A 27,510-nucleotide genomic window follows, 5' to 3' on the forward strand; every position below is an offset into this window, starting at 1 on the left:
AGCATCTGAAACTGATCACCCTGTACATTATTCAGTTGGAATTATCTAGTTTTGCCAAATATTTATATGAATTTTCGCCTAAATATATTTCCGAATTCACTGTGGAGGTGTGGTGTAGAATGATAATACGGATACGTTTTTGGGCTACGTGAAGATAAACAATAACATTATCCGTTATTGTTATGTGTGACGTAAGTCCTGATCGTATCTATAACCATTAATGTTACTGTATACGGGCTTATATGTGAGTGTGCGCGTTGCAGGGGAGGGGGTATTATTGCAAGGGTAGCGGTTCAGGAGAAACTCGGCGAATCCCATAAGCACTTTCACGTGCGCGTCTCGAGAGAACATTGGAGAAACGAGATAGAGGATGAACCTCAGACATTATTCCACGTCCGATCTCTGGACCCTCTCTCGGATGCTGAGGAGTGGATATGGCGGATGGGTGTTTGCCATCATCTTGAACGAGTCCATCCCAGCCTCCGCAAAAGGACCACGGTGGCTTGGGAGAAGATACATAACAATCACCCAGAAACGGGAGACGACACATCTTGGAAATCCTTTGTCCAAATCCGTTTTCGCCGCCTCAGATTATGCGCCAACACGCGTCGGCGTCTTGCGTCGGTGTACAATGGAGGACGAGGAGGGGAAAAAAATTGAAAACAAAGGGTCCTGGGGAAGGATAGGACTGTGCCGTGAAGGACATGTGCGGGGAAAGGGGGATGCAGCATAAGCACCTAATTTTCTTGGGAGTTTTCGGGACGACGGTGGTTTACAAAAAAAAAGCCGATGGAAATAAAGAAGATCCGTGATAAAATGAAACGAGCGGTCGAGTTTCGTGCAAAACCGTAACGGGAGGCAAGTACTAACGGAAAGAAACGGATGTATTCGAGGGAAAGACACGTGTTCTGCATGCACACGAACTAGCATAGACTTGGAAAGCATCAATGCAAATTTGATGCACTTTTTATTACATGAAAGAACTTGGATGCCTTTCTTGTTGCATGACGGAAATTTGATGCAATTTTTTGTTTGAGAAGAGAAATTGATGCACTTCTTTAATGCATGAAAGGAATTTAATGCGCTTTTTGAGGGATGAAATTTAATGCATCAAAGACATTTTGATGCCCTTATTTATCCATGACAGAAATGTGTTACCTCAACGATTTTGATGATTTTTTGTTGCATGACATGACGCACTTTTTTGATGCATGAAAGAAATTTGACGCACTTTTTGATGCATCAAAGTAATTTGACACACTTTTTCATGCATCAAAGTAATTTGACACACTTTTTCATGCATCAAGGAGATTTGGCGCACTTTTTGATGCATCAAAAGAATTTGACGCAATTTTTGATACATCAAAGTAATTTGATGCTTAAAAATAATTTGACGCACTTTTTGATGCATCAAGGAAATTTGGTGTACTTTTTGATGCATCAATGAAATTTGATGCACTTTTTGATGCATCAAATAAAGTCGATGCACTTTTTATTACATTAAAGAAATTTGATGCACTGTTAGTTGATTCAATTTTCACTTAATTTTACGAAGGAGTATGATTAAACACATCTTTTGTTCTGTTTCTCTGTATGATTTCTCGTGGCGCGATTGCTATTGTGATACATCTAAGGGCATCCTCAGTAATGATGTTTCTTAGGTAATGAGCGACGGTTTCAATAACGCCAAATGTTTTCTAAGTTCCCCGATCATTGTCTAATGCCTTTGAAAGACGAAGCAAGATGGAGACGGCGAAAACAAGATTTGATACCGAACATAATGCAAGTCTTGGGAGAGTTGGTGACGTCACGAGAAAGGTTTAGCAGGGGGTTCGGGCTTCCGGCGAAGATTCCGTATCAACTCCGTCGTAATGAACATCCCTTCTGAGAGTCTGTTCTGGGGGGACTCCCCCGAGGGATTATCTCGGACGATAATTAGTGGCTGGTCACTTTCGGAGTCTCCTCATTAGCCCCGAAGCTACGGAAGGCAGCGCGCCCCTGATATCTACCAGAAGATGCTCTTTCTTAGCGCGGACTCCCGTCGTGGTATCGCATTCACCAATCCAAACAATCGTCCTCCTACACTTCCGTTCCGACGCCTTGGGAACGAGAAGACCCCCAACAATGACTCTCTTTCTACTGTTGAGGTGGCCAACAATACCCCAAGCCACCTTCTGGAATTTCTTAGCTCTCTCGACTAATTGAAATCGACTCATTTTTTTCTTTTTTCGGGCACGAACTCAGGAAATTAATTACCCCAGTCCTGTTAATGACAAAACTCCCCACGAATCCTTCTCTTCTCTGTCTATTCAGGAACAGCCGCCATCTTGAAGATTTTCGTTTAATTGGTCCTGGTTTGTTAACTCTTGCTCCCATTGGCTGTGGCAATCTTATTACTGAGGAAGTCGAACTGGTGGTCTTACGTTTTTGTTCTGAACGTGAATTGGTCCAAGATAAGAAAATACAGAAGGGGTTACATTAATTTTTAATGCTTCTGTGCTTTGTTGTCAGTTTTTTTCCAGTAGAACCATTTCACAGCAAAGGAATAGCGCTAACCATTAGCTCAGACTCGAGTTTAATACATTGATTTGATTCATTTTGCTTCGCTTTTCTGCCACCTTTGGATAATCGCGAAGATGAGGATGATATGATGGAACTGATGAAAATGCATTCACAGAGAGCAACTATTCCCAGGCCGGGATTCGAACCCGCGACTTCTGTGTGTAGCGTGCTGTGTCAACCACTCCACCACGGAGCTTAGCTCTACCACTAACAAATTGGTACTCAAAGTTCACTTAATGTTCGTATGAACCGTTGATATAAATTTCCAATACTTAATTACAACAGAATAGCCTGGAGGAGTGTCAATAGGATGAATTTCTGCAACGACGGATGGAGGATGCGCAGAGATATGCGCCGTAGCTTTCTGCGCATGCGCTGAAGAAGGGAATGAGGTGAACGCGATGTGGTTCTTGTACCAAATAACGTTAAGGTTGCGCAGTAGCCTCCTGCGCATGCGCTGAATAGGAAACGTTAACTTAAGGGATGCGCAACAGATGTGCGGTAGCCTTATGCGCATGCGCTGAACAACAAAAGATGGAGGGCGAACTAGAAATTACTTCAGTTCAAATTAGACTCACATGCCACACCCTTTCTAGAACTTGTAGAACTGAGGATTAGCTCTGACTGATCGGTATCGGGCGATACCAGGTATCGTTATCGGAAAATATCGGTTGGATTTTACTTTCATATATATCGGCCGTTATAGTTTTCCGGCGTTTTGATGGTTCGAGGGGCAAAAGAAAATAAAAAAATATAAATAGGAAGCCGCACGACACTTTCGCAAAGTCTCATTATCCACTGTTCTGGACTCCAGAATGTTTATTAAAAATGGATAACACAACACAAAATTATCATTAACTTCAAATAGACGCATAATTGCAAAACACACTATAAATATTCATCTTTACTATTATCTCAATATAATATATTAAGATTAATAAATTTACGCGCAAGGCCTGTTCTGGACATCAGAATGGGTCTACACTTTCTAATATAATATTTGTATCATATTATATATGTTAATTTTTTATGTATTATATGTATTTGTATATTATAATTAATAAGTATGAAAATAAAAAGGCGGGGGAACCGATCAAATTCAAACAACTGACGTCCTGGTTTATTTAAAGGCACCAGGACTTAAGCGCATACCCTTAATTTGATGAATTTGGTTTTCTGTGTGATGAGGATAGATGCTAAATGGTTGCTTCTCTATTTACACATTTGGCCTCTTTCAGAAAACGCGCCCCTATACGCTATACCTTTCTCTCTCTCTCTCTCTCTCTCTCTCTCTCTCTCTCTCTCTCTCTCTCTCTCCCCACCTAGAGAACCAACACTTTTTCCTCTCCCTTGTTTCTTCTCAATCGTCCATGCCGATCGAATTGGTGCTTGAGGTTAACCTTCGATCTCCAAAGCGATATGAATATGGACATTGACTTGCAGATCACGCTATCGAAATGCTAGCAGAAGGAGTTCCCAATTCTCTCTCAGGGAATCCCCAATTGAGTTGAAAATTCTCGTTGATTCGTATAAATGGAAATTCAGCTAAGGCTTGTTTGAATGCCACTCACTGAAGATATAGCCTAACCGTATATGCTGGATATAATATACCACAGTTTTACTAAGCAAGAGCCTGGGGTTCATTCTTACCTATATGCCTTCCCGATGGTGTAGTGGTAATGCTGTCGCCTTGTAATCAAGAGGTATCCTGCACACAGAAAACTAAATGCATCGTATCGGTTGATGCACTAAAGTGTGTTTTATGGCTTCTTCAAAGAATCAGATTCACAGTTGATGCATTTGAGTGCATTTTTGTATGTCGTGAAAGAAACACCAAAGTGCATAATTTGATTCAAGTGAGGACTTATTACAGTCGAGATGCACTTTAATGCATCAGTTGATGCATTTTAATGCGTTTTGATGCACCAGAAACCCTGTAGCTCAGATCAAACGTTTAAGTGCATCATCCAAAAAGATGCAGGAAGGTGCATCAAGGAACATCAACTGATGCATTGAAGTGCATCTCGACTGAAATAAATCTCACTTGAATCAAATGATGCACTTTGGTGTTTCTTTCACTACATACAAAATACACCCAAATGCATCAACTGTGAATCAGATTCTTTGAAGAAGCCATAAAACACACTTTAGTGCATCAATCGATGCATTCTGGTGCATCATTCGATATGATGCACTTAGTTCTCTGACTGTGTTTGACCGTTGATAGATGCACTTGCGAATGGTTCGGAGCCTATATTTCGTATCGAGTCTCGAAATATAGTTTCAAAATGTAAAAAAAAATCAAAAGTTTAAGACACATATTTCCACATAGCACAAGGAGGACAGCATATTGAACACATTGTGTAACTTTCATATGCCCATAACTTCCTTATCATTAAAGTTTTCATAAATCTAACTTCACCACTGAATTCCTGGTGAAATTCTAGCCCAAAACCATACCCCACATGCCGCACTTCCTATTTAAAGAAATGAAGTTGGATTCAGGATGGCGGTCACCAAGATGGAGGACGTTGTTATGACATGCACCAAAATGTTTCCCCCAAGGCCTAACATATTTATATCATGACAAAATGCTGCAATCTACACTCCCTTTCATTTTATAAGGGGTGGTCAGGGATTTTTGACTCACCCTGTATATCTGCTACATAATCATAGATATAACTGGAATGTGGTCATTAAACACTTGTTTATTAGAATTCAGTTTTAATGATACTCCATTGGGCAACAGTACTTTGAGAGCCAAGCCGTACAAATCGTCGTTTCACTGGGTGATGCTGACCACACGCCGATCCACATCGCCGATATTTTCTGGTTTTCGCTACCGAAGTTCGCTACTGTTGCCTACAATAGCTACCCAGTCGGAATCAACACAACGTTTTGGAGTGTCCCACCGATAATCGAATCAAGTACCACTCGTCCCAAAGGCGAGACCGATAACTAGGGAGCGGAAGTTGATGACCTAAAAAATATGGGTATATGACCTATAGAATGTCCTAAAAAATGGGAAAAAATGACGTAAAAAATGCAAAAAATGACCATTCAATTTGTTAGTTTCAGGTTCAAAAGTGAAATGAAAAGGAAATCTTGCTTTAAACGAAAGGCACCAAATGATACCACATGCACATTCAATTATAATATACAATGAGGATTTCCAATGGAAAAATCTTATCTTAAATCTGAATTTGCCCCAGACGGACACTAGTAGTTTCCCCTGACACAACAAAGACTGTCACACAAATAAATAAACACGTATATATACAGGGTGTTTCTAAAGGTCGTTTACAACGCTTGGGAGGTGATTCCTCACACGAAAACAAGCAAAAAGTGTTAGTTCCATTTTTACGACTGAGGCTTCGTTTCCGAGATAGGAGCCTCGCAAAAGGTGACAAAGTGAACGTCACACCTAACTGGGACGAATACTATCACAGATAGAGAGGCGGTTCCAAGGGAATCATAAAGGAATCGTATGTGCTTAGTCCGGAAGTCACTATGAAAAGTTCACTGCACGCATGCGCAATGGAGTCCTCAAAGGAATTGGGGATATCCAGCAAGAACAATGCATGGATAGGGTATGTAACGCAGCAAGGAGGACCGTGACAATGAGAAATGCGTTCAAGACAACACATCCCGACCTCAAACATGAAAACATGAGCATGGAACACAAAATCCGAAAAGTTGAGCACGGTTGCATACCCCAGTTACACGCGAGGAATGAACGAATCATGTCATGTGGCATACGAGAGACACATTACTCCACCAGGAGAAGGGAAAGAAAAACACAATATCAGATGATTGCGACAACGTGTATTTTTACACACGACAACTACGTAATATCCTCCCCCCCCCCCACACACACACAACAAACAACAAATGCTCCAATGTCTTACGCACAGACAGTACGTGTCACTGTACACAAACTGAAGGTGTCAATTTCACCACACAAAGGGGGTGAGGAGCAATACCAAGAGTGTTCTCACTGGGATTTGCCAAGGGCGATAATCACAGACGGTTTTCAAAATGTCTGCTGTTCACTTCTACGCAGAGATGACAGCGACGAATCAAGGATTGTCGAGTACGAGCAAACAAGCCAGGTGTATCTGCTACCGTCGCGGCGGCGACGTTGATGCGAGCAACGAGGTCCTCAGCTGATGTGACAGGTGTGTTGTATACGAGGGTTTTAATTTCTCCCCAGAAGAAATAATCGAGAGGGTTGAGATCTGGCGACCTCGGTGGCCAAGGCACAGGCTCATCCCTACCAATGAACCTATTGCGAAACACGCCATGCTGGAAATGTACATTACGATCGAAAAGAGCTGGTGCCCCATCTTGTTGGTACCACATTTCTTGCCGCAGTGCCAAAGGGACGGTCTCCAACAGTTCAGGCAGAACCTCACTAAGAAATGCATGATACGTGCGTCCATTCAGGCGAACAGGGAGAATGTATGGTCCAATTAAATGATCATGTACTATCCCGCACCACACATTAACTGAAAACCTGTGCTGGTGATGGGCCACAAAAAGTGCATGTGCGTTGTCAAAATCCCAGACATTACTGTTTCTATTATTGAAGACATCCATCCTGGTGAATATGGCTTCATCTGTCCACAATACCTTTGCCCCGAAGTGAGGGTTTGTGTCCAGCTGATGCAACAACCATTGCCAAAACTCCATACGAGGGCGAAAGTCACGAGGTAACCGTTCTTGTACTTTCTGCAGTTTAAAAGGGTGCATTCCTTCCTCTGACAACACTCGCCAAACGTTCACATGAGACGTGTTTCGTGCCAGAGCGAGCACGCGCGTACTGGTGCCAGGATGTTCTGCGACCGCTGTTAACACATCTTCTGCAAAGTGATGTGTGCGTACACTTCGGGGTCTTCCAACTTCTTGCCGCGGTGGTAACACTGACCCTGTTTCACGCAGTCGACTGTCCACAACCTGAAAGAAGGCGTGAGACGGTAAACGTCTATGTGGAAAGCGTTCTCCATAAAGACGCCTTGCCTCACGGCTATTACCGTGTGCCTCCCAATACATGAGATGCATGTCTGCTAGCTGCTGGGTCGTATACGCAGCCATCTGTGTAATAGGGAGCTGGAACCGCAAAATATCGTTTTTGTTTAACATTGGCACACTGCACAAATTGGCCGTATCACCGTACGAACACCACAGACCAATTGTTGCCATACTTGGCTTGCCCACTCCACCACGTCAACATCTTTCAATACAAAATACTAGTACTCTTCAATGCGTATGGCAACCTATAGCGAACTGCTGATCATATCCCAGCACCTGCAACACGACTGGGACGACTGCCGGAGAGACCCTTCGAGCTCCTCTCGCCGGTACAGCAGTCATGAAAGTCAAACGTAGACTACGAGAGCCAGACTTGCCAGCGCAGCGCTTCCAAAACTGGTCTCTTTTACATCACAGTGATCGCGTGCGAACACTCTTGGTATTGCTTCCAACCACCTTTGTGTGGTGAAAGTGACATCTTCAGTTGGTGTACAGTGACACTAACTGTCTGTGCGTAAGACATTGTAGCATTTGTTGTTTGTTGTATGTGTGTGTGTGTGGGGGGGGCGTATTACGTAGTTGTCGTGTGTAAAAATACACGTTGTCGCAATCATCTGATATTGTGTTTTTCTTTCCCTTCTCCTGGTAAAGTAATCTGTCTCTCGTATGCCACATGACATGATTCGTTCATTCCTCGCGTGTAACTGGGGTATGCAACCGTGCTCAACTTTTCGGATTTTGTGTTCCATGCTCATGTTTTCATGTTTGAGGTCGGGATGTGTTGTCTTTAACGCATTTCTCATTGTCACGGTCCTCCTTGCTGCGTTACATACCCTATCCATGCATTGTTCTTGCTGGAAATCCACAATTCCTTTGAGGACTCCATTGCGCATGCGTGTAGTGAACTTTTCATAGTGACTTCCGGACTAAGCACATACGATTCCTTTATGATTCCCTTGGAACCGCCTCTCTATCTGTGATAGTATTCGTCCCAGTTAGGTGTGACGTTCACTTTGTCACCTTTTGCGAGGCTCCTATCTCGGAAACGACGCCTCGGTCGTAAAAATGGAACTTAGACTTTTTGCTTGTTTTCGTGTGAGGAATCACCTCCCAAGCGTTGTAAACGACCTTTAGAAACACCCTGTATATATATATATATATATATATATATATATATATGTGTGTGTGTGTGTGTGTGTGTGTGTGTGTGTGTTTCTAAAGGTCGTTTACAAGTATGGGGAGGCAAGGCGTCTTTATGGAGAACGCTTTCCACATAGACGTTTACCGTCTCACACCTTCTTTCAGGTAGTGGACAGTCGACTGCGTGAAACAGGGTCAGTGTTACCACCGCGGCAAGAAGTTGGAAGACCCCGAAGTGTACGCACACATCAGTTTGCAGAAGATGTGTTAACAGCGGTCGCAGAACATCCTGGCACCAGTACGCGAGTGCTCGCTCGGGCACGAAACACGTCTCATGTGAATGTTTGGCGAGTGTTGTCAGAGGAAGGAATGCACCCTTTTAAACTGCAGAAAGTACAAGAACTGTTACCTCGTGACTTTCGCCCTCGTATGGAGTTTTGGCAATGGTTGTTGCATCAGCTGGACACAAACCCTCACTTCGGGGCAAAGGTATTGTGGACAGATGAAGCCATTTTCACCAGGATGGATGTCTTCAATAGTAGAAACAGTCATGTATGGGACTTTCACAACCCACATGCACGTTTTGTGGCCCATCACCAGCATAGTACATGATCATTTAATTGGACCATACATTCTCCCTGTTCGCCTGAATGGTCTCACGTATCATGCATTTCTTAGTGAGTTTCTGCTTGAACTGTTGGAGACCGTACCTTTGGCACTGCGGCAAGAAATGTGGTACCAACACGATGGTGCACCAGCTCATTTCGATTGTAATGTACAACATTTCCTGCATGATGTGTTTCGCAATAGGTTCATTGGAAGGGATGAGCCTGTGCCTTGGCCACCGAGGTCGCCAGATCTCAACCCTCTCGATTTTTTCTTCTGCGGAGAAATGAAAACCCTCGTATACGACACACCTGTTACATCAGCTGAGGACCTCGTTGCTCGCATAAACGTCGCCGTCGCGACGGTAGCAGATACACCTGGCTTGTTTGCTCGTACTAGACAATCATTGATTCGTCGCTGTCATCTCTGTGTAGAAGTAAACGGCAGACATTTTGAAAACCGTCTGTGATTATTGCCCTTGGCAAATCTCAGTGAGAACACTCTTGGTATTGCTCCCCACCCCCTTTGTGTGGTGAAAGTGACATCTTCAGTTGGTGTACAGTGACACGGACTGTCTGTGCGTAAGATATTGTAGCATTTGTTGTTTGTTGTGTTGTGTGTGAGGGGGGGGGTATTACGTAGTTGTCGCGTGTAAAAATACACGTTGTCGCAATCATCTGATATTGTGTTTTTCTTTCCCTTCTCCTGGTGGAGTAATGTGTCTCTCGTATGCCACATGACATGATTCGTTCATTCCTCGCGTGTAACTGGGGTATGCAACCGTGCTCAACTTTTCGGATTTTGTGTTCGGTGCTCATGTTTTGATGTTTGAGGTCGGGATGTGTTGTCTTGAACGCATTTCTCATTGTCACGGTCCTTCTTGCTGCGTTACATACCCTTTCCATGTATTGTTCTTGCTGGAAATCCCCAATTCCTTTGAGGACTCCATTGCGCATGCGTGCAGTGAACTTTTCATAGTGACTTCCGGACTGAGCACATACGATTCCTTTATGATTCCCTTGGAACCGCCTCTCTATTTGTTATAGTATTCGTCCCAGTCAGATGTGACGTTCACTTTGTCACCTTTTGCGAGGCTCCTATCTCGAAAACGAAGCCTCGGTCGTAAAAATGGAACTTAGACTTTTTGCTTGTTTTCGTGTGAGGAATCACCTCCCAAGCGTTGTAAACGACCTTTAGAAACACCCTGTATATATATATATGTATGTATATGTATGTATGGTATGTATGTATGTGTCAGATGTTTATAAAGTAGCAAACTAAGGCCTTTACCAACTGATGAAAAATATCAACAAATTACAAAATGGTTGTGTACATTTTGTTACATTTTTGCTATCAGTTATATTTCATTTTTATATTTATTACACAGCTGCGGTAACTCAGTCGATATGGGGTCTGACTACCTTGCGAGACACCCGGGTTCGATCCCCGGCGGGGGATAACCGGGATTTTTCCCCACCTGTTCATGCGGCTCCGGCGCCCACCCAGCGTCGTATAATGTGGGTACCTGGAAAAAACTCTGGGGGTAAAGGCGGCCAGGAGCATGGTGCTGAACACATCATCCCTACCTTCGACTGCGATCAAGAAGGTGTGGGGCCCTAATTCCACACTCCGTACACGCCTTCATGACGTGGTGCAAATCACAGAGGAGCACTTTACTATTTTATTTTTTATAATTATTATATTTATTACATATATGTGTATTGACAAACATCTGTATGGTCTCTGGAAAGGGAGAGATAAGTGCTACACTGTTTTTTCGATATTATCCTTAGTAAGTCAAAATTGATTGCTTATCTTTATTGCAACAAAAACTCTCTCCCTGGAAGTGTTTTGGGGGCATTTGTTAGGGGAAATCTCCCCTGTCCCTTCAGGATTTCGCACCCTGATCCAATTTTCTAACTCCAGTAATTTTAACATTTTTTTTTCTTAAATTAAATCCTGTATCATATATTCTTATAAGCTTACTTTGCCACACTCTTTCACTGGTCGGGGCAAGAGCAGTCATTCGACATTGCTATCAACGTTTCTTTTTCGGCAGAAACTTTTGTCCCTCTAAAATGGCGAAAATTGGGGAGGTGTGGGCGAGAGGGTTGGTCTGTGAATTGTTAACGCTGAACTAACTCGTTTCCCATTTACGTCCCACCGCTGGATTATCCACAATGGCTCGCCGCACCCGACTGATCGTCACGTGACCCACAAACCGCCGAGTGACCCGGACGTGACGATTAACAACTAGGAAAAGTCGAGTTTTCCGGAATCCGCGCCTGTAAACAGGCAACCTTGCGTGTCCACGTGCATTGCAACATGTGATCGCGAATGTCAGCAAATAAAACAAGAGTGAAAAAAAAGGGAACGACATTTGAAAGGGGGGGGGGAAAGGAGAACATAGGAACAATTTGACAGTACTTTTTTGCCCAAAAAAAAAATAGGGCTGCAATTTAATGCCACGAAACGAGGGGAACCGCAATTCTTTCCCCCACATATACATGTTGTATTGGGTTGTGTGTGTCAGCTAATTTTTTTTTCTCTCCACTGAGTCATCACGAAGAGAATGCGATAATGGAAAAAAGATGCATGCTCTACGTTTCACAAGCATCGAAATGACGGGCGCTTCAATTTCTAATTGTACTTTGCTGGAGACTTGGTTTTGAGGATTGTTTTTTTCCAACGAAACACATCATTCATGTAAGATAATATATTTCATATCGAAGCTTCGAATTAGAAGCTGTGAACATTACCTGAGCAGTCTTTCAACTACAGTTCCTGGATAAGAAATGTTCATAGAATTTTGCTAGAACTAGTAGACGCGTTGTACATTTTGATACAAAATTGTTGCATTATGTTATTTACTAGGTGTATGAAAAAGTAAGGTGAATTTTCAATTTTATTGAAGAATGTGCATAGAAAAAAATATGAAACTGTAGTATGTTTGACACATGGTATCACACTAAAATTCGACATAGGAACCACTGCCTTCATGGGCATATCGTGTGAGGTGGGTCAGGGAAATGCCCATTCGGTGGTGTTTTTGGTCCTCACTCAGATTTTTGGGCAGCCAGCGCGCACACACTTTCATGAAGCAAAGTTGGTCATGGACGATACTCCTCACTGAACCATGTAAGATGTTCAATGCATCAGCAATGTCATGCAACCTGACTCTTCTGTCTTCACGAATCATCGAATCCACGTCCACATTCCTGTCGGTGATGGATGTTGCTGGTCTGCCACTTCTATCATCATCTGTCACACTACTCCTACCACTTGCAAGTGAGTTACACCACACATACACTTGTTTCTGCGACATGACTCGCTCTCCATAGACCTCCGACAATTCTCGATGAATTTCAGATGGTTTCTTTCCCTTGACCCATAAAAAACGAATAACACTTCGCACCTCCTCCTTGGAGTAATGTTTAAGTCGTTGCGTCATCTTTGAATTGCTCTAGGTACCAGACGGGTTGACGTAGAAGATTGTAATTGCCGTCAGACTTGCATCACCTTGGTATCTGACACATACAAAAAAATTAATTAGCTACACAAAAAACTCTGGGTTTTACAGACAAATTCACCTTACTTTTTGATACAACCTTGTATTAAATTAGACTACTCTGTGGGTTGCTAACAGTAAACGGTATTGAATACAACAAATATATATCTTTCCTACGAATTCGTCTTCTCTCAAGTTCCGCTTCTCCCTTCTACTTATTTCAATTTTTTGCACTTTGTTCTTTTCTGGTTTTACTTTCCGCTCGTAATTTCAAGTTTTCTGCCACTTTTAGCCAATTGCGAAGACAAAGATGAGTAACTTTTACGTGCAATTGAAGAGACACTCACATCACAAAGAACACCCGGGACTCAAACTCAGGGACTTTTGGTGGCGAGATCTAAAGTCGACCACTTAATACGCTCGGTCATTGAGCTAGCATTTTACATACAAATATGAATTTCTTAATTTTGTATAGTATACCTTGTGTTTTAAAAACGTGTATTGAAAATTGCCTATACGCTTGTTTTACTCCGCAGACATCTACACGGCAATCCTTTTTCCTAACACACTTTCCAGCATGACAGCGGTGGTTCTGATATGATATGATATATTCTGAAATTCAATAAGTACGTAGCATCTTACCGTACACAAACACCCTGTATTTTTAATATTTTGGCCATACGACCAGGTTCCTTCCAAACTCCAGTGGAACTTTCGCATGGGAATAGTAAGGAACTGACTTTCATGAAACTCGAGGATGCATAATCCGTATCATCAATCTCCATATTAGACACCTGCTGAGCAAACACTGAAGCTAAAGACATCGTTGTTAGAAAACAAAGCTTTGAGACTTTCCGTGCCCACCAGTGTGGCAATGCTAGTCGGCGGGGTGTAATGCGCTATTCCGTAAAGATTATGACACCGCGACGTATTTTTGAAGATTTTCTTGCGAAACAGAGTACGATTTTTCACGCCCCTGAAAAGGTAAATGTGAGACCGATACATTGCATACTGATTGATAGATTAAAATTATAATTTGGCGTGCATCAGTTCTTAGGCTATTTGCAACCTTCACATCACATAGGGCTATGCCCTTCATCACAACTAAAATATATGGACATGCTTGAGCACTAAAATCTGCATATGTTTAATAATAGCTGAGGCTGTAAAGGGACACTCAGCGCACATAATGACAAAACTAAAAGTAATTCTGGCGCTAGCATCTTATTCTCTTATTAGTTTCCTTTCTTTGGAAAAAGAAAGCCATGAATCCAACTAAATAGAATATTGGATTAAAAGTAATTAATTCTTGGGCCGAAGTGGCCTTCATAAAGAAGGCTCAACTGGTAACAGCATGAATAACCGTGCAATACATTCTAATATATGATCGACTTTACCACACCATTGCAGATTTTAAAATTCGGCTAGTAACAGTACAAAACATTATAAGAGCATTTTTATTTTTCTGATATAATGATACACATAATAATAGAGAAAAGTAGAAAACACACAAACATCGAAAGGAACACATACTGTACTAGTTATTTTCTCTGAGAAAAAAGCTAATGGAAATTTCCGCAATCGAACTCAAAATGCACATGTATGCATATCTAAATTTAAAAATTCAGACTCCATGGCGACCGGGCACTCTGTATCTTTCCTCTGCATAAGGACATAACACACAACCCCACAGGGGATTGCTGGACGTGAATCCTGGCGGACACAACCCAACAGGGGATTGCTGGGCGTGATTCCTGGCGCACACAACCCCACAGGGGATTGCTGGGCGTGAATCCTGGCGCACACAACCCCACAGGGGATTGCTGGGCCGGAGTCCTGGCGCACACAACCCCACAGGGGATTGCTGGGCGTGAATCCTGGCGCACACAACCCCACAGGGGATTGCTGGGCCGGAGTCCTGGCGCACACAACCCCACAGGGGATTGCTGGGCCGGAGTCCTGGCGCACACAACCCCACAGGGGATTGCTGGGCGTGATTCCTGGCGCACACAACCCCACAGGGGATTGCTGGGCGTGATTCCTGGCGCACACAACCCCACAGGGGATTGCTGGGCGTGATTCCTGGCGGACCCAACCCCACAGGGGATTGGTGGGCCGGAATCCTGGCAGCGAGAGCCTCCTTAGCCTGCAACAATGCCTTTACGGTGGTGCATAACGTGGAAGAAGGCTTGACATGTTTAGTTCCTGAGGAGATGATTATCCCTAGGGATAATTTATTTATTTATAGTAATTGTTAATTCAAAATATTTTTGCTGATAGTAAGTTCTGAACATTAAGTGTGTAAATGGTCGTGAGAGTCGCAATTGAAACATGTACCAATATGGCTTCTCTCTTCTTTGCAGTGGAACTGGAAAACTTAACGTTGCAAGTGGAATCGGAGCAGATGAGTCCGGACAATAACCACAACCACCACCACCAGAGCTCCAAGAACCACCTGGCCGAGAACGGCGAGTCGGAACGACTGAACGGTGAACGGACGGAGGACGAGAAGATCGAGGAGTACCTGCACCGTAGCGACACCGCCGTCATCTTCCCTGAACCAGTAGATTCCGTCACAGCACAATCCAAAAACAACGACACAGGGAACACAGAAAAAGGTAAATAGTAGCCTGTACATCGCAGAAACAATATTCACTGTATCAGTAAATATTTTCTAGAAACGTAGTCGGAATGATATAAAGTTGTTGTGAAAAGTACAAGTAGTAGGTTGTAGAGAAGATAGCAAAGAATAGCAGATCACAGTGTACTCTTTGATGTAAAGTATGAGTATAAATAAGTGTCTGAAAACAAATAATGTTCAACGTAAAAGTATACGTCAACCAATTAAATTAGTTTCCATGGTATACTTTGGTCCGAACGCGTTTGCTTAGGCTATTTTTGATAGTAGTTGAGGGGAAACGGTTGTCCTCTGTTATGCCAAAGAATTCTAATTTTACTTTGAAGACATATTTGTTTCAAGAAATCAGATAATTATTGTCCCATTTTGTAAATCTTTATTTATCAGTTTTTTTTTGAAACTGAAGACCTTTGCCTCACCAGCATTATCATTTCTATCCTTTCGTATTTTTGTGAATACATTTCCCTTCTTTTCATTCATTTACACAGATATTTGTTCTATTCTTCTTCTCATTCATTTACTTAGATATTTCTTCCCCTTTTATTCATTTACGTAGATATTTCTTCCCCTTTCATTCATTTACGTAGATATTTCTTCCCTACTTTTCATTCATTTACGTAGATATATCTTACCCCCACACCCCCTATACGCCTTCATGGCGTGGTGCTATGCACAGGGGAACACTTTACCTTTACTTTATATCTTCCCTTCATTGCTGACTTGAGTAAATCATCTTTATCTATACTCTATGTCTTTAGACATACACCCTATCTTCATGGTTCATGGGTCAAGGTTTTTCCACCGCTTCTGACTTTTAGTTCAATTAGGTACTAATTCTCCATAATTTAGTATTTTTTTACCTCCTTTTAAGTGCTTGCAAGTAGAATTTATTCCTCTTTCAGAAGTTTTTGCTGGCATTTTCCTTTCCTAATACTCGAATGATGTTATCTGTAATGATTTAAATGGTTATTATTTCCTGTATACTAACCTCAGGAGTCATGTTTCTTTCCAGCTTTAGTGTCTTTTTTTGCCTATGTCTCATAGTGTTTAGGTGCATTTACTTCTCAATTTTTCCACATGTAGTCTCTATTTCACTTTGTCATGATATGATGTGTGATACATTTACGGAGCACTTCCCTTTCTTTGCCTCTGTCTTCCTCGTTTGCCTCTTCTTGTGATCTCGAATGCCCATTTTTCACGTTTCAATGGATTAAGGCGCGTGTTTGCTATCTGCAGCGTATTGTAGTGCTTAATTCCTCCACCTCATTGACACCACTTGATTTCCAATTCTCTTTGCAGTGAAAGAGGAAGAGTTGTCGTCCCATGCACAGTCCAGAGACCCTAGCCCCGTCGCCAACCACCTTGATCAGAATTCGAAGCACCGTGTTCTCCAGAACGGAACGACGGAGCGTCTCAACGGAGAACCGACGGAAGAGGAGAAGATCAGGGAGTATCTCCAACGGAGCGACACGGCCGTCATTTTCCCTGAGCCCGTGGACACCGCCGTCGCCAAGGACACGGAAAACGAAGCCGGTGAGTAGGAGTCGCCTTTCGTCTTTTATACAGGGTGTGTCGAAAATAATTGCCCATTATGTGAGCCCATCGTTTCTTCTTAAATCTCCCCGCATTGTAGGTTTTAATACATTGTGCGTTCCGCTGCAACGATAAATTCAGAAAGTAAATACCTGTGAAATACTTAACCCCGGGTGAGCGCCGACTTTCAATTTTAATGAAACAGTTTTTAAAATATTGACCTGTGGTGCTCTCTAGCTGACTAAATTAGTGTGTCACGAGTAACCTGATTACATTCTAATGAAATTGCGTTAAAGGTACTTTGAGAGACACCATTTCTTGTGGAAGGAGTGTTTTCAGAGCACAGTCGCGACCGAATTACATTACATTTTATTTAATTTAAATGTGTGCATTATTTAGTCAAGAAGTGAACGCTGTTTCTTGTGAGTTTTCCTACCAATATGTTTTCATCGTGTTAGTAGAAAATACGAAAAGCGTCTAAGTTATTTTATATTTTATCAGATTTGTGGAGCACAGATGGAACTGCCTCGGAGTTCTTCTTCAGAGCTCCTTTTTGTTAGAGTTGTTCGCTTCTACGATATATTACACTGTTTGAAAACAATAAACATTTTGAAACAAAAATGTAATAAAGGAGAAGGGATATAATAGACAGATCATTAGAAGCACAAAAGATAAATTTCAAAAAAAATAAAATGCTGTGAAATGTGCGTGGAAAGCAAGGGTGAGCGGTCACCCTAGATCGACGGCGTGAATCAAGCGAACGGGGATCGTCCATCTTAAATTAATGCTATTTTCGATGAATTCATCAACACAATTCACTTTAATTAGTTCGTCCCCGGATTTCTCTATGGCGTAGTGGTAATGTCGTTGCCATGTAATCAAGGGGTCCGGGTGCGACACCCGGTGGAGGAGGCATCCTTCACAGTACATTAGTCTATGTGTGCGTAAAGTGGACTAAAAACACCAATTCTAAAATAAGGTGGGTCTTAGGGGTCATGGGGATGTGAGAACCGTACTTCTTTGATTGATTTATTTAGTGTTTTAAGTCCACTTAATGCAGAGTAAGGCTAATCGGGACTGGACCTACAGTTTTAAAGTGGAACCCGAACCACTATGTGCCTCCACCGGATATCGAACCCGGAACCCCTTGATTACAAGACGACGACGCTACCACTGCGCCATCGGGGAGGCCCTGAAAACCGTACTTCTGAAATTACTCTTATTAATGACTAGTTAATCAGCACGGTTCACTTTAATTAATTAGTTCATCACAAACGATTCCCATTAATGATCTAGCTCCCTGGAATTATTTCTATTGCATCAGTGGACAACAATAGCTCAAAAAGTACTCTGTACTAAACTGTTTTATCACGAACGTTTTAAAATAATTTGTTTATTAAAACTTGGTCTTGTAGGGCAAACGATATAATACTTCCAGCTTCCCGCCGCTTCGTCCTGACTACTGAGTCACGTCGACGTTGTCACCGATATACTCGTGTCGTCTGCTTCACCGAAGAAGCACTTTCCGCATTTTAAAGTCATGGTGCTTTTTCTGTATGCTATTGAATATTAAGGCTCTGTGCAAATGTGTGTGATGTCATAGAAACAGACTTGTTCCGGTGTTATAAAGTATTTGAACTGAATACAATTGCGAATAAATTCTTCGACTCCTATAAAAATGGTAGGAAAGCACAAATTGAGTAGTGTTCTGACTACAAAGGCTAGCATTAGGAGTTAGGCGCATTGGTGATTATGTAAAGTCTTTGGAACACTCTGGAGTGAAGTTCAAGAAAAAAAAGCCTGCTTGGGTTCGAACTTCTCTCATTATCCGGAACACAAATCCATTATGAGAGCATCTTGTACATGGAGCAGGAGGGCCCTGATAAGAACCGGAGGCAACCAAGACAAGTGTGGAAGAAGAAGCGGATGTGAAGATAGTAAGAGGGTGGAGGAGGGGACGCAACTCGCAAGATCCGGAGATCCAGTAATAGCCAGAGGTTGCAGGGGCGTGATGGCGTCTAAATACTAGAGTCATCAGGAGGCCACAAGCGGAAACTGAACTTCCCTCTTGGAAGTGGAAAGTCTGGAGGCTCCAGGGGGGACGTCTCAAAGGGTCGGAGGAGCATACGCGAGGTCCGAAAGGTTGCGGCTAACCCTCGAGGACGGAGTTTCCAAAACTTGCCGGATTCTAGAATTGCCTGCACCGACCCAAAAGTAAGCCCGGAGCACTCGATGATTCCTCGGCCTCCGGAGAGAAAAAAAAGATGTCGGAAGAATTCCCGGAATGGGGAAGTAAAGTATCTTGGCGAGCCGCAGTTACAGCGGAAACGTTTCACATAGTTCGGGGGGAAGGGAAATGGAGGCGAAATGCCTCGGACTTTAAAATTTATTCAGCAAAGTCCTTTGAACCGTGACGCCAACTTAGTATTAAACGGCAAATTCCGTCCCGAGACAGACAATGCAGCAGCAACGTTACACGCACTCTCGACCGCTTCCCGTGTTTAACGGCCGGCCAATACAGATGCAGGAATTTCGCTTTCAACTTAATTGATTGTCTTAACCGGAATTCCATCAGGCTTCTTTGCCTGTGCCGAGTTCGAGTCTTGGCTCCGCAATCAAACGCTTGCGGTTCTGCAACTGTGGTGTTTTATGCGGCGCCAAGACCATCGGAAGGTCTAACTTCATAAGTAAATAGTTCCTGAACTGAAGGAACCGCTCGCCAGGGTATTCAGGAACCGAATATCTTTCTGACAATAGTTCACGTTTTGAATTCTAACTCAATCCCACAATGAAGGCCCATTTCATGTCTTGTTCTCTGTTCTCAATTGGGAACACCCATGCGAAAATTGGATACCATTCGTGCCAACATAAAATAATTCCAGTGGCAGGCACGTAGCCAGGGCTAAGGGGGCTGACCCCCCCCGAAATCATACAAATATCTAATTTAAATAGTGTATAGTGGCAATTAATTTTACTTCCTCAGCAGTATTAAACATTAGATAGAAAAAGTTTAGTGCATAATAAAGGAACCAGCTTATATTTTTATATTATAACATTTAATCCAAATAAATGGATTCGCAGATTCCAAAATTTAGAGTTTTCTTTGTGAGAGGTCAGACTGTAAACTTAACAAAACACAATAACTATGAATTTCAATACACTAGCTGTAAAAAATGTAAGAAAAATAATGGGAAGCAGTTGTGTTGGATATTCACTCATACGGTGGATCGAGTAGCAAAGTTTCTCGATTTATATAATAATAATGTAGTTATTATTGTAAAATTACAATTATAACCATAGTAATAACTGTTATTTTCATTATCATTTCTACTAATCAAATTTTATCAATGGCCTATACCCCTCTACAAACATTTCTGGAGACGCCGGTGCTGATAAGGGATGAGCCCCCCCCCCGAAATTAAACCATGGCTACGTACCTGTCCAGTGGCATATGCAGAATTCAAGATGAATGATATTTCACCATACTGTGGTGTTGGGATTGAAGAGGAGGAGGGGCTAGCCCTTCATCGTTCATCAGCAATCTAATGACAAGCGGTGGTCATGTGGCAGCGTGAAGATTGACGAGAGCAAGATGCATATTTTAAGATGCTTGTCCTTTATTCCCTTTCATGTAGTTTTTTGACTCCAGAATTCCCCGTTCCTTGGAAAATTCTATGCTGGGAACAACTCTGTTTTTCTACAACGGCGAAACCTAGCCCTCCGTATAACAGCAGAATTTGTTGGTGGGGGGGGGGGGGGGCTTGTGGTCCATCGCAAATCTCGATAAAACCAGAACAGTTTTGCAATACGAAATCGGGTTTCCAAATCCTGAAACAACATAATTTTATCAATTTTAGGAACATTTTCTAATCAATTTTTCTTTTGCATTTTATTCTCTGGTTTTCGCAGAAAGCTGATTGATTGATTGATTTAGTTTATTTTACTTCGCGTTTTGTGCCTCTTGGCTAATTTGCGAAGATGGGGATGAGTGATGAAATGATGAAATTGATGAATGGACATTCACAAACAACCAAGCCCGACCGGGATTCGAACCCGGGACCCTTGGCGTTGCAGCGCGACGTGCTAACCACTTTTTTTTATTTTTTTTATTACATTTTGCAATTTATTACATTACATTTGCAATTTACATTTCAACTCATTGGGCAAGTAAACATTACAGTAAGAAAATTAGCATACAATCTATTTCTTTTACAGTCAGGTATCCTGTGGTATTCTTGATGGAGGTAATTTACAAATTGTATATTAAAATCTGGTTGCCGATATGTCGATAAGAAATAGGCATAGTGTCCTAAGAGCCATTGTACACTTTTACGTTTTGTTTTTGGGTAATATTCAAAAGCTGGATATAAAAGAATATCTACAGAGATGTTATACACTGATGTTCGACAAATAGTACTCACAAGTTTCCTTATATAAAGCCATGATGTTTCTATTATTTGGCATTCACTCAGTCTATGGACTAAACTATCAGATACATTACATTTGGCACACATTGGCGTATTTATTAATTTAAGATCATAGAGTCTCTCTCCAGTGATTAATTTTTGGTGGACAATTATATACCATGCTGATCGGATTCGTGATGTAAGATGGTGAGCCTGAATATTATTCCATATTTCTCTCCACTTCATTCTGGGATTTTGCTCAATAATTTTACATGTTGGTTGTTCTAATTTACATAGTCTGCGATATATTTCCGATGTCACTGGTATTGTTAATATCGGAGATTGTAATAGGGCATAACTAATATCCACTATTGTTGACTTAAAATACCATAAAGTGTCTACCAGTCTAGTAATATCAATAGGAGCCTCTAGTGAAATATAGTCCAAAGCGCTTCTCAAAACTTTACTTGTGAGGCTGAGTGGATGCTGAATCAATGTCTGCGTGTCAGCTTGAATACGTAAGGCCTGGCATTTGAGTTCTATATTCACAAGATTCATTCCTCCCTCGGCAAAAGGCAAACAAAGTAATACATGTTTCACCCTCAATATCTGACCATTCCAAATAAACCAATTTACTGCACTCTTAAGTTTATTTATATCTAACTTCCGTAGTGGGAGGATTTTTGCCATGTACCATACCTTTGACAGTGCATAGACATGTACAAAGGTCACCCTTGACTGTAAACTAAGGCTGCGAAATTTATTTGTTTGTAATATCGCTTTAACCCCAGTTAATACTCTATCATAATTTAATTGGATCATACTTTGGATAGAGTGCGTATATATTATACCTAGTATACGTATCATTTGTACAACCTTAAAATTACCTCGCTGCGAGTGAGAATGAACCAAATGTAAATTCAAAATTGACGATTTTTCTTGGTTTATTTTTAATCCCGACCATTTTCCAAATTTCTGTAATACTTGACATGTTTCATCAATATCAGACTGTTCATTTATTAATACAGTAACATCGTCAGCATACGCTAACACCTTAATGGTAGTAGAGTGTATGTTAATTCCTTGAACTTTTCGGCCTATTTCAGACAGAATGGGTCTCAGCGCAATACAAAACGCTAACATCGACAAAGGATCTCCTTGCCTTACACCTTTATAAATATAGAGTTCTTTTGTCAGAAAACCATTTATTTGAATTTTTGCTGTTGCATGACTATAAAGACTTTTAAATACTGAAAGAAAATGTCCACGTATACCGTAGCCCTGCAAAACGTTAAATAGATATTCATGATTTATCGAGTCAAAAGCACGTTCAAAGTCTAATGCTAATATAGCATTTTCAGAGTTTTTGTTCTGTAGTCTATAACATGTAATTATTTCACGCATCGTTTGTAAAACATTTGTGATTTTCTTATTTAAACCAAAAACATATTGATCCTCTCCTACTAATTTGTCGACATAAGGCATAAGTCTGCCAAGCATACATCGCGCCAATATTTTATAATCCGTACAAAGGAGGGTGATGGGTCTATAATGACCAGCTTCGCTTGGTTTTGGACATTTTGGGATTAGAATTATAATACCCGTATTGGAAGATTTACCCATTTGATACTTGCTAAACACTGCATTTATCCAATCCGTTATTGTTTGACCCATCAATTTCCAAAAGGTTTGATAAAACTTATTGGGTATCCCATCCCAACCAGGAGCTGAAAATGATTGCCCTACCTTAACCGCTCGAAACACCACTCGGCCACAGGGTCGGGCGCAGAAAGCTGATTCAACGAGGTACCAATATCGTACTGCCTGGTTTGATACTTACCAAGACTGAGTTGAATTTCAAAATTCAAACGAATTTCCTTATGCCTACTTCTAAGTTTTATAATGTCAATGAATACGTTGATTGATTTGGTTTATTTTACTTCGCATTTCTGCCACTTTTGGCTAATCGCGAAGATTAAGTGTGTTTAACCCTCTGCTGGGCACGTTGGAAATAATACGTGGATGGGCACTTGGGGTCTTTTAAGACGCTAGCTTTATGTTTTAAGCAATTGAAATTGGTGGATAATATATTTCATGCAAATTATTACTGTAATTCAAATAAGTATATTCACTTTAAATTTATTTTATTATAGTATGATATGTCATACAGAATTAACTTTAAAAGAAACAATAAATCGAAATATTCATTGGTGTCCTTCAAGGTCCCAAGTGCCCGTACGAAGTGGCATTAACGAAAAAATAAAATTATACGGTTATAGTATGACGATGCTATAGAAACTAAATTAAAATAAGATATTTCAATCGTTGGTGACACAGGTGTATATATAATTTAGTCGTTACCCTTGAAAAAGACACATGTGGGGTCTCAAGACACCCCACGTGCCCAGCAGAGGGTTAAGGATGAAATTGATTTAGGGATAGACAAAGAATGCCCAGGCCAGGATTCTAACCCGGGACCTCTAGCGATCAATCAATACATGGAGGAGATTGTAATTTTTTTAATTAATCCAACGAAAGTCTCCACAGTGTTCTTCGTTTCTTTCCTCATTTGCTACTAATGCGGGGTTAATGTTATTGGGCTTTATTTCGTAACCATTGGCTGCCAATCATAAAAAAATAGGGGGTCTTGAACACTGCACTAGGTTGTTGTGTTACAGCAATCCCCATGGAGGAACCTCAATAGCATATATATATATTTTTTTTAGAATGTGGGATTGAAAAAATAATATTTCGGCTATTGTTCTGAAGAAAAAAATATTATACATTCAGTAATGTAACCAGATAGATACAAATGTTTTTTTCGCTGGAACCAGTCTCCTAACAAGGAGTTTTCAGAACCACACTAAGTTTAGAGATTTTGATTCGTTCACTCGATTCTATTGGATCGAACTGAATCTTGAGAAAGAATAGTTTTCCTATCACTACTGCGAGTCTTCAGCCGTTTGAAAAATGGTACAAATTTACTCGATTCTTTACGGTTGCCTGTTGAATCAATTGCTTTGCTTCGGGTGCCTGTAGCGAAAACAAAGATGGAAGAGAAGTACAAAAGGGGAGGAGATGAAAAGAGAAATTGGAAGTAGCTCAAAAAAAAGTGGAAGGGGGAAGAACGGCTCGTGGCGATGTCAAACACCCGAATCTCCTCCAGCAGGGAGATCCACAGAATATCGCTTTCCCGGGACCTTACGTTCGGAATTTAACGCATGCCAGGCAAGAAATTAGAAGGAAGAGTTCTTAAAGGTTTAGTGAAAGCGGATAGTATGGGACGAAGTACCGAGGGACTGGGGAGAGGAGGAAGGGGAGAGGGATGCTTGCTAGATGGAACGGAGCACGAGGAGCGGAACCAATTGATCACTTGCCGTGACTCTTCGCTTGTCGGCGCAGCCACGGAAGAGAAAACGTAAAAAATAGCCCCTGGTGGGCCATCGCAGGAGGAAGATTTAGCTAATAATGGAATGTGGCAAATTTTCAATCCGGCTTTGTTCGTGGGCACAAAGATCCTGTTCGTAATACTAATTGTTTTATTCTGATTGTGGTCCTATGATGCTGTTTTTAGCTTCAATTTTTTTTTACTGGAATTTCAATCTATTATCCGTAACATATTTATTTTTGATCGGCATTTCACGTAAAAACACACGTATTTTCTCTTCGACACAAGATCTTCGATTACATTCCCGCTAAAGAAACACTTATTCTTTGATGCACACAAAATTTTCGTTTTCATTTCCGCGAACAAAACACTTATTATCGATTACATTCCAGGAAAGAAAGAAAATATTCTTTGATTGGCACAAGATATTACAATTCCATATCCACGAAAGAAACATTTATTTTTTGATCGGCTCAAGATCTTTGTTACATTTCCGCGAACAAAACATTTATTCCTTCTTCGGCACAAGATCTTCCATTACATTTCCGCGAACGAAACAATTATTCTCTTCGTCTCAATATTTTCGATTACATCTACACGAAGCAAACATTTATTATTTGATCACTGATCAGCTCAACATCTTCGATTACATATCCACGAAAGAAACACTTATTCTTTGATCGGCTCAAGATTTTCGATTACATTTCCACGAACAAAACACTTCTTTTTTTATACACACAAGATCTTCGATTCTATTTCCGCGAACGAAACAGTTATTCATTCTTCGGTTCAATATCCTCGATTACATTTCCCCGAACGATTTTTTTTCCTTTTATACACAAGATCTTAGTTTACAGCTCCACGAAGAAGAAATCTTCAATCGATCGCTCAAGATCGATTACATTCCCGCAAAAGAAACTCATTCTTTCATACATACAAGGTCATCGATCACATTCCCGTCAACGAAACATTTATTCTTTCAACACAAGATCCTGGAATAAATTCCAAAGTACGAAATACTAATTTCTTCATCAACATGATATTCTACGTGTGTAGATTAAATCGTGATGTGGAGAAGTATGCGCTGCAGCACTAACTTCGGCGCATGTGCCAGAATGTTGAAAAGCTTCAGATGCGAGGCGTCAACTGTGCAACGTCAGATAAGACTCGCACTGCAGCTACACATAGACTATGACCAGGGAAGTTCCGAAAATGAGCTACGTGTACCAATTTCTCTAGTGAACCAATAGGGAGAAAAATGGTTTCTTCTTTCCAGTAACAGTGTATGTAACCGGTGTTACCGCAGATAACAGCAAAATGTAAAGAAATTAAAAAGTTTTTTTCTCAATAAAATAACAACATTTTAAATAAGTTAACCCGACAGCGTTGCAGTTGAGTGTATATTGCAGAGGACATTTTTTCTGCAGCCGACCAAAGCTAAGAGACAGGCCGTTCCGCTACCCTCAAGAGGCAACAGGAGGAAAGGGCGTCAATGCAAGGGAACAGCGGGGCGGGGAAATACTTGGAGTCAAGTGTGCTAGGGGGTTATTCATATGCCTGTTTAGGGGCCCTGTTGCCGCTGCGGCCTACCGGATCAGCAAGTGTTGTCACATTGGATTTCCAGAAAAGAGCTAAATCCCGTCTAAAACAGGGTAATATTTCTCTGAAGCAACAAGAGCTAGACTGCAAAGCCAAAGCTGGATTTAACTACAACTGAGACCGTTTAAATAATAGACGAAAAGATAATGTACTTGATGCGATTCGTGATTTGGACAAACATTGCTCCAAAAAACTAAGTTGGTAACAGTATTACGTACATCTGGACTTCCCTTCCACCGCTGGAGGAGGGGAATTCTGTCGTCTGCTCACCGCAGAAACGTGAAACTGGCCGGAATGTGTGGTGGTTCTTCCCCTTTCCACCTCTTTGCAAAGAAACAGAGATGGTTGACAAGGCCCAAACTACTATTCACTGGATTTTCGCGGTAACTCTCTCATGAGTGGTATTTCTTTCTAGGAGTGATTGTGGCTAAATAAATTATTGAGCGGATTGAAAAAAGAAGAACGAAATGAACAAGAATCCAGATCAAAGGCTTGTTGTTGTCTTTTTTGGGCGGAGGGTAGGGTGGAGATAATAACGTCTGATGACCGGTAACACTTTTGAAAAAGCCACGCCACACCACTGCTTCTTTCCTGGGAGAGAAATGTCATCAAATGTGTTCGCGGACAAAGTCTAACATTCGGCCCATCAATCTATTCTTCTCGTTCATTTGGGCCCGTATCACATTTTGCAATACTTCTTAGCGTGGCCGAAGCGTTGACAGCTCCAACAAGAACGACAAAAAAAGCTCGTAAATGTATGCCGTTTTTGAGGAGGATCCTCTTTACTTTCTCGTATCATAATAATACCGTGAGTGGACATTTTGTTCTCATTTCCAACTCGCATATTGTTGGTACCCCTGAGTGGGTGGGGGCGTCTTCGGAGAGTTGGTACTCCCGACGCTGTGACAAATGACTTGGACCTCCCATTGTCAGACCGAGGAAAAACATCCGGAGACGGGAGTGAGAACGAACATTTTTAAAATGAACCCTTAACAACAGCGCGGCTTCATCGCCGTAACTAAGGACCAACGAGGGGAAAGATCCCATCTTCCCGGTCTGGCAGTGAATCCGGGCACCGCGGGGGTTCCCGGGGACCTGT

General features: G+C 41.6%; 1 protein-coding gene across 2 annotated transcripts in view; it reads left to right on the forward strand.

Moving 5' to 3' along the window:
* zfh1 (Zn finger homeodomain 1) overlaps nt 1–27,510 on the forward strand; it is a 736,530-nt gene that overhangs the window by 414,475 nt on the left and 294,545 nt on the right. For both annotated transcript variants that reach the window (XM_083136969.1, XM_083136968.1), the window contains exons 2-3: nt 15,211–15,465; nt 16,785–17,018. In XM_083136969.1, the coding sequence (XP_082993095.1) occupies nt 15,211–15,465; nt 16,785–17,018 (489 nt within the window). The remainder of the gene's footprint in view (nt 1–15,210; nt 15,466–16,784; nt 17,019–27,510) is intronic.

Source organism: Lepisma saccharinum, chromosome 15, assembly GCF_977018435.1.
Source record: "Lepisma saccharinum chromosome 15, izLepSacc3.1, whole genome shotgun sequence".
NCBI lineage: Eukaryota > Metazoa > Arthropoda > Insecta > Zygentoma > Lepismatidae > Lepisma > Lepisma saccharinum.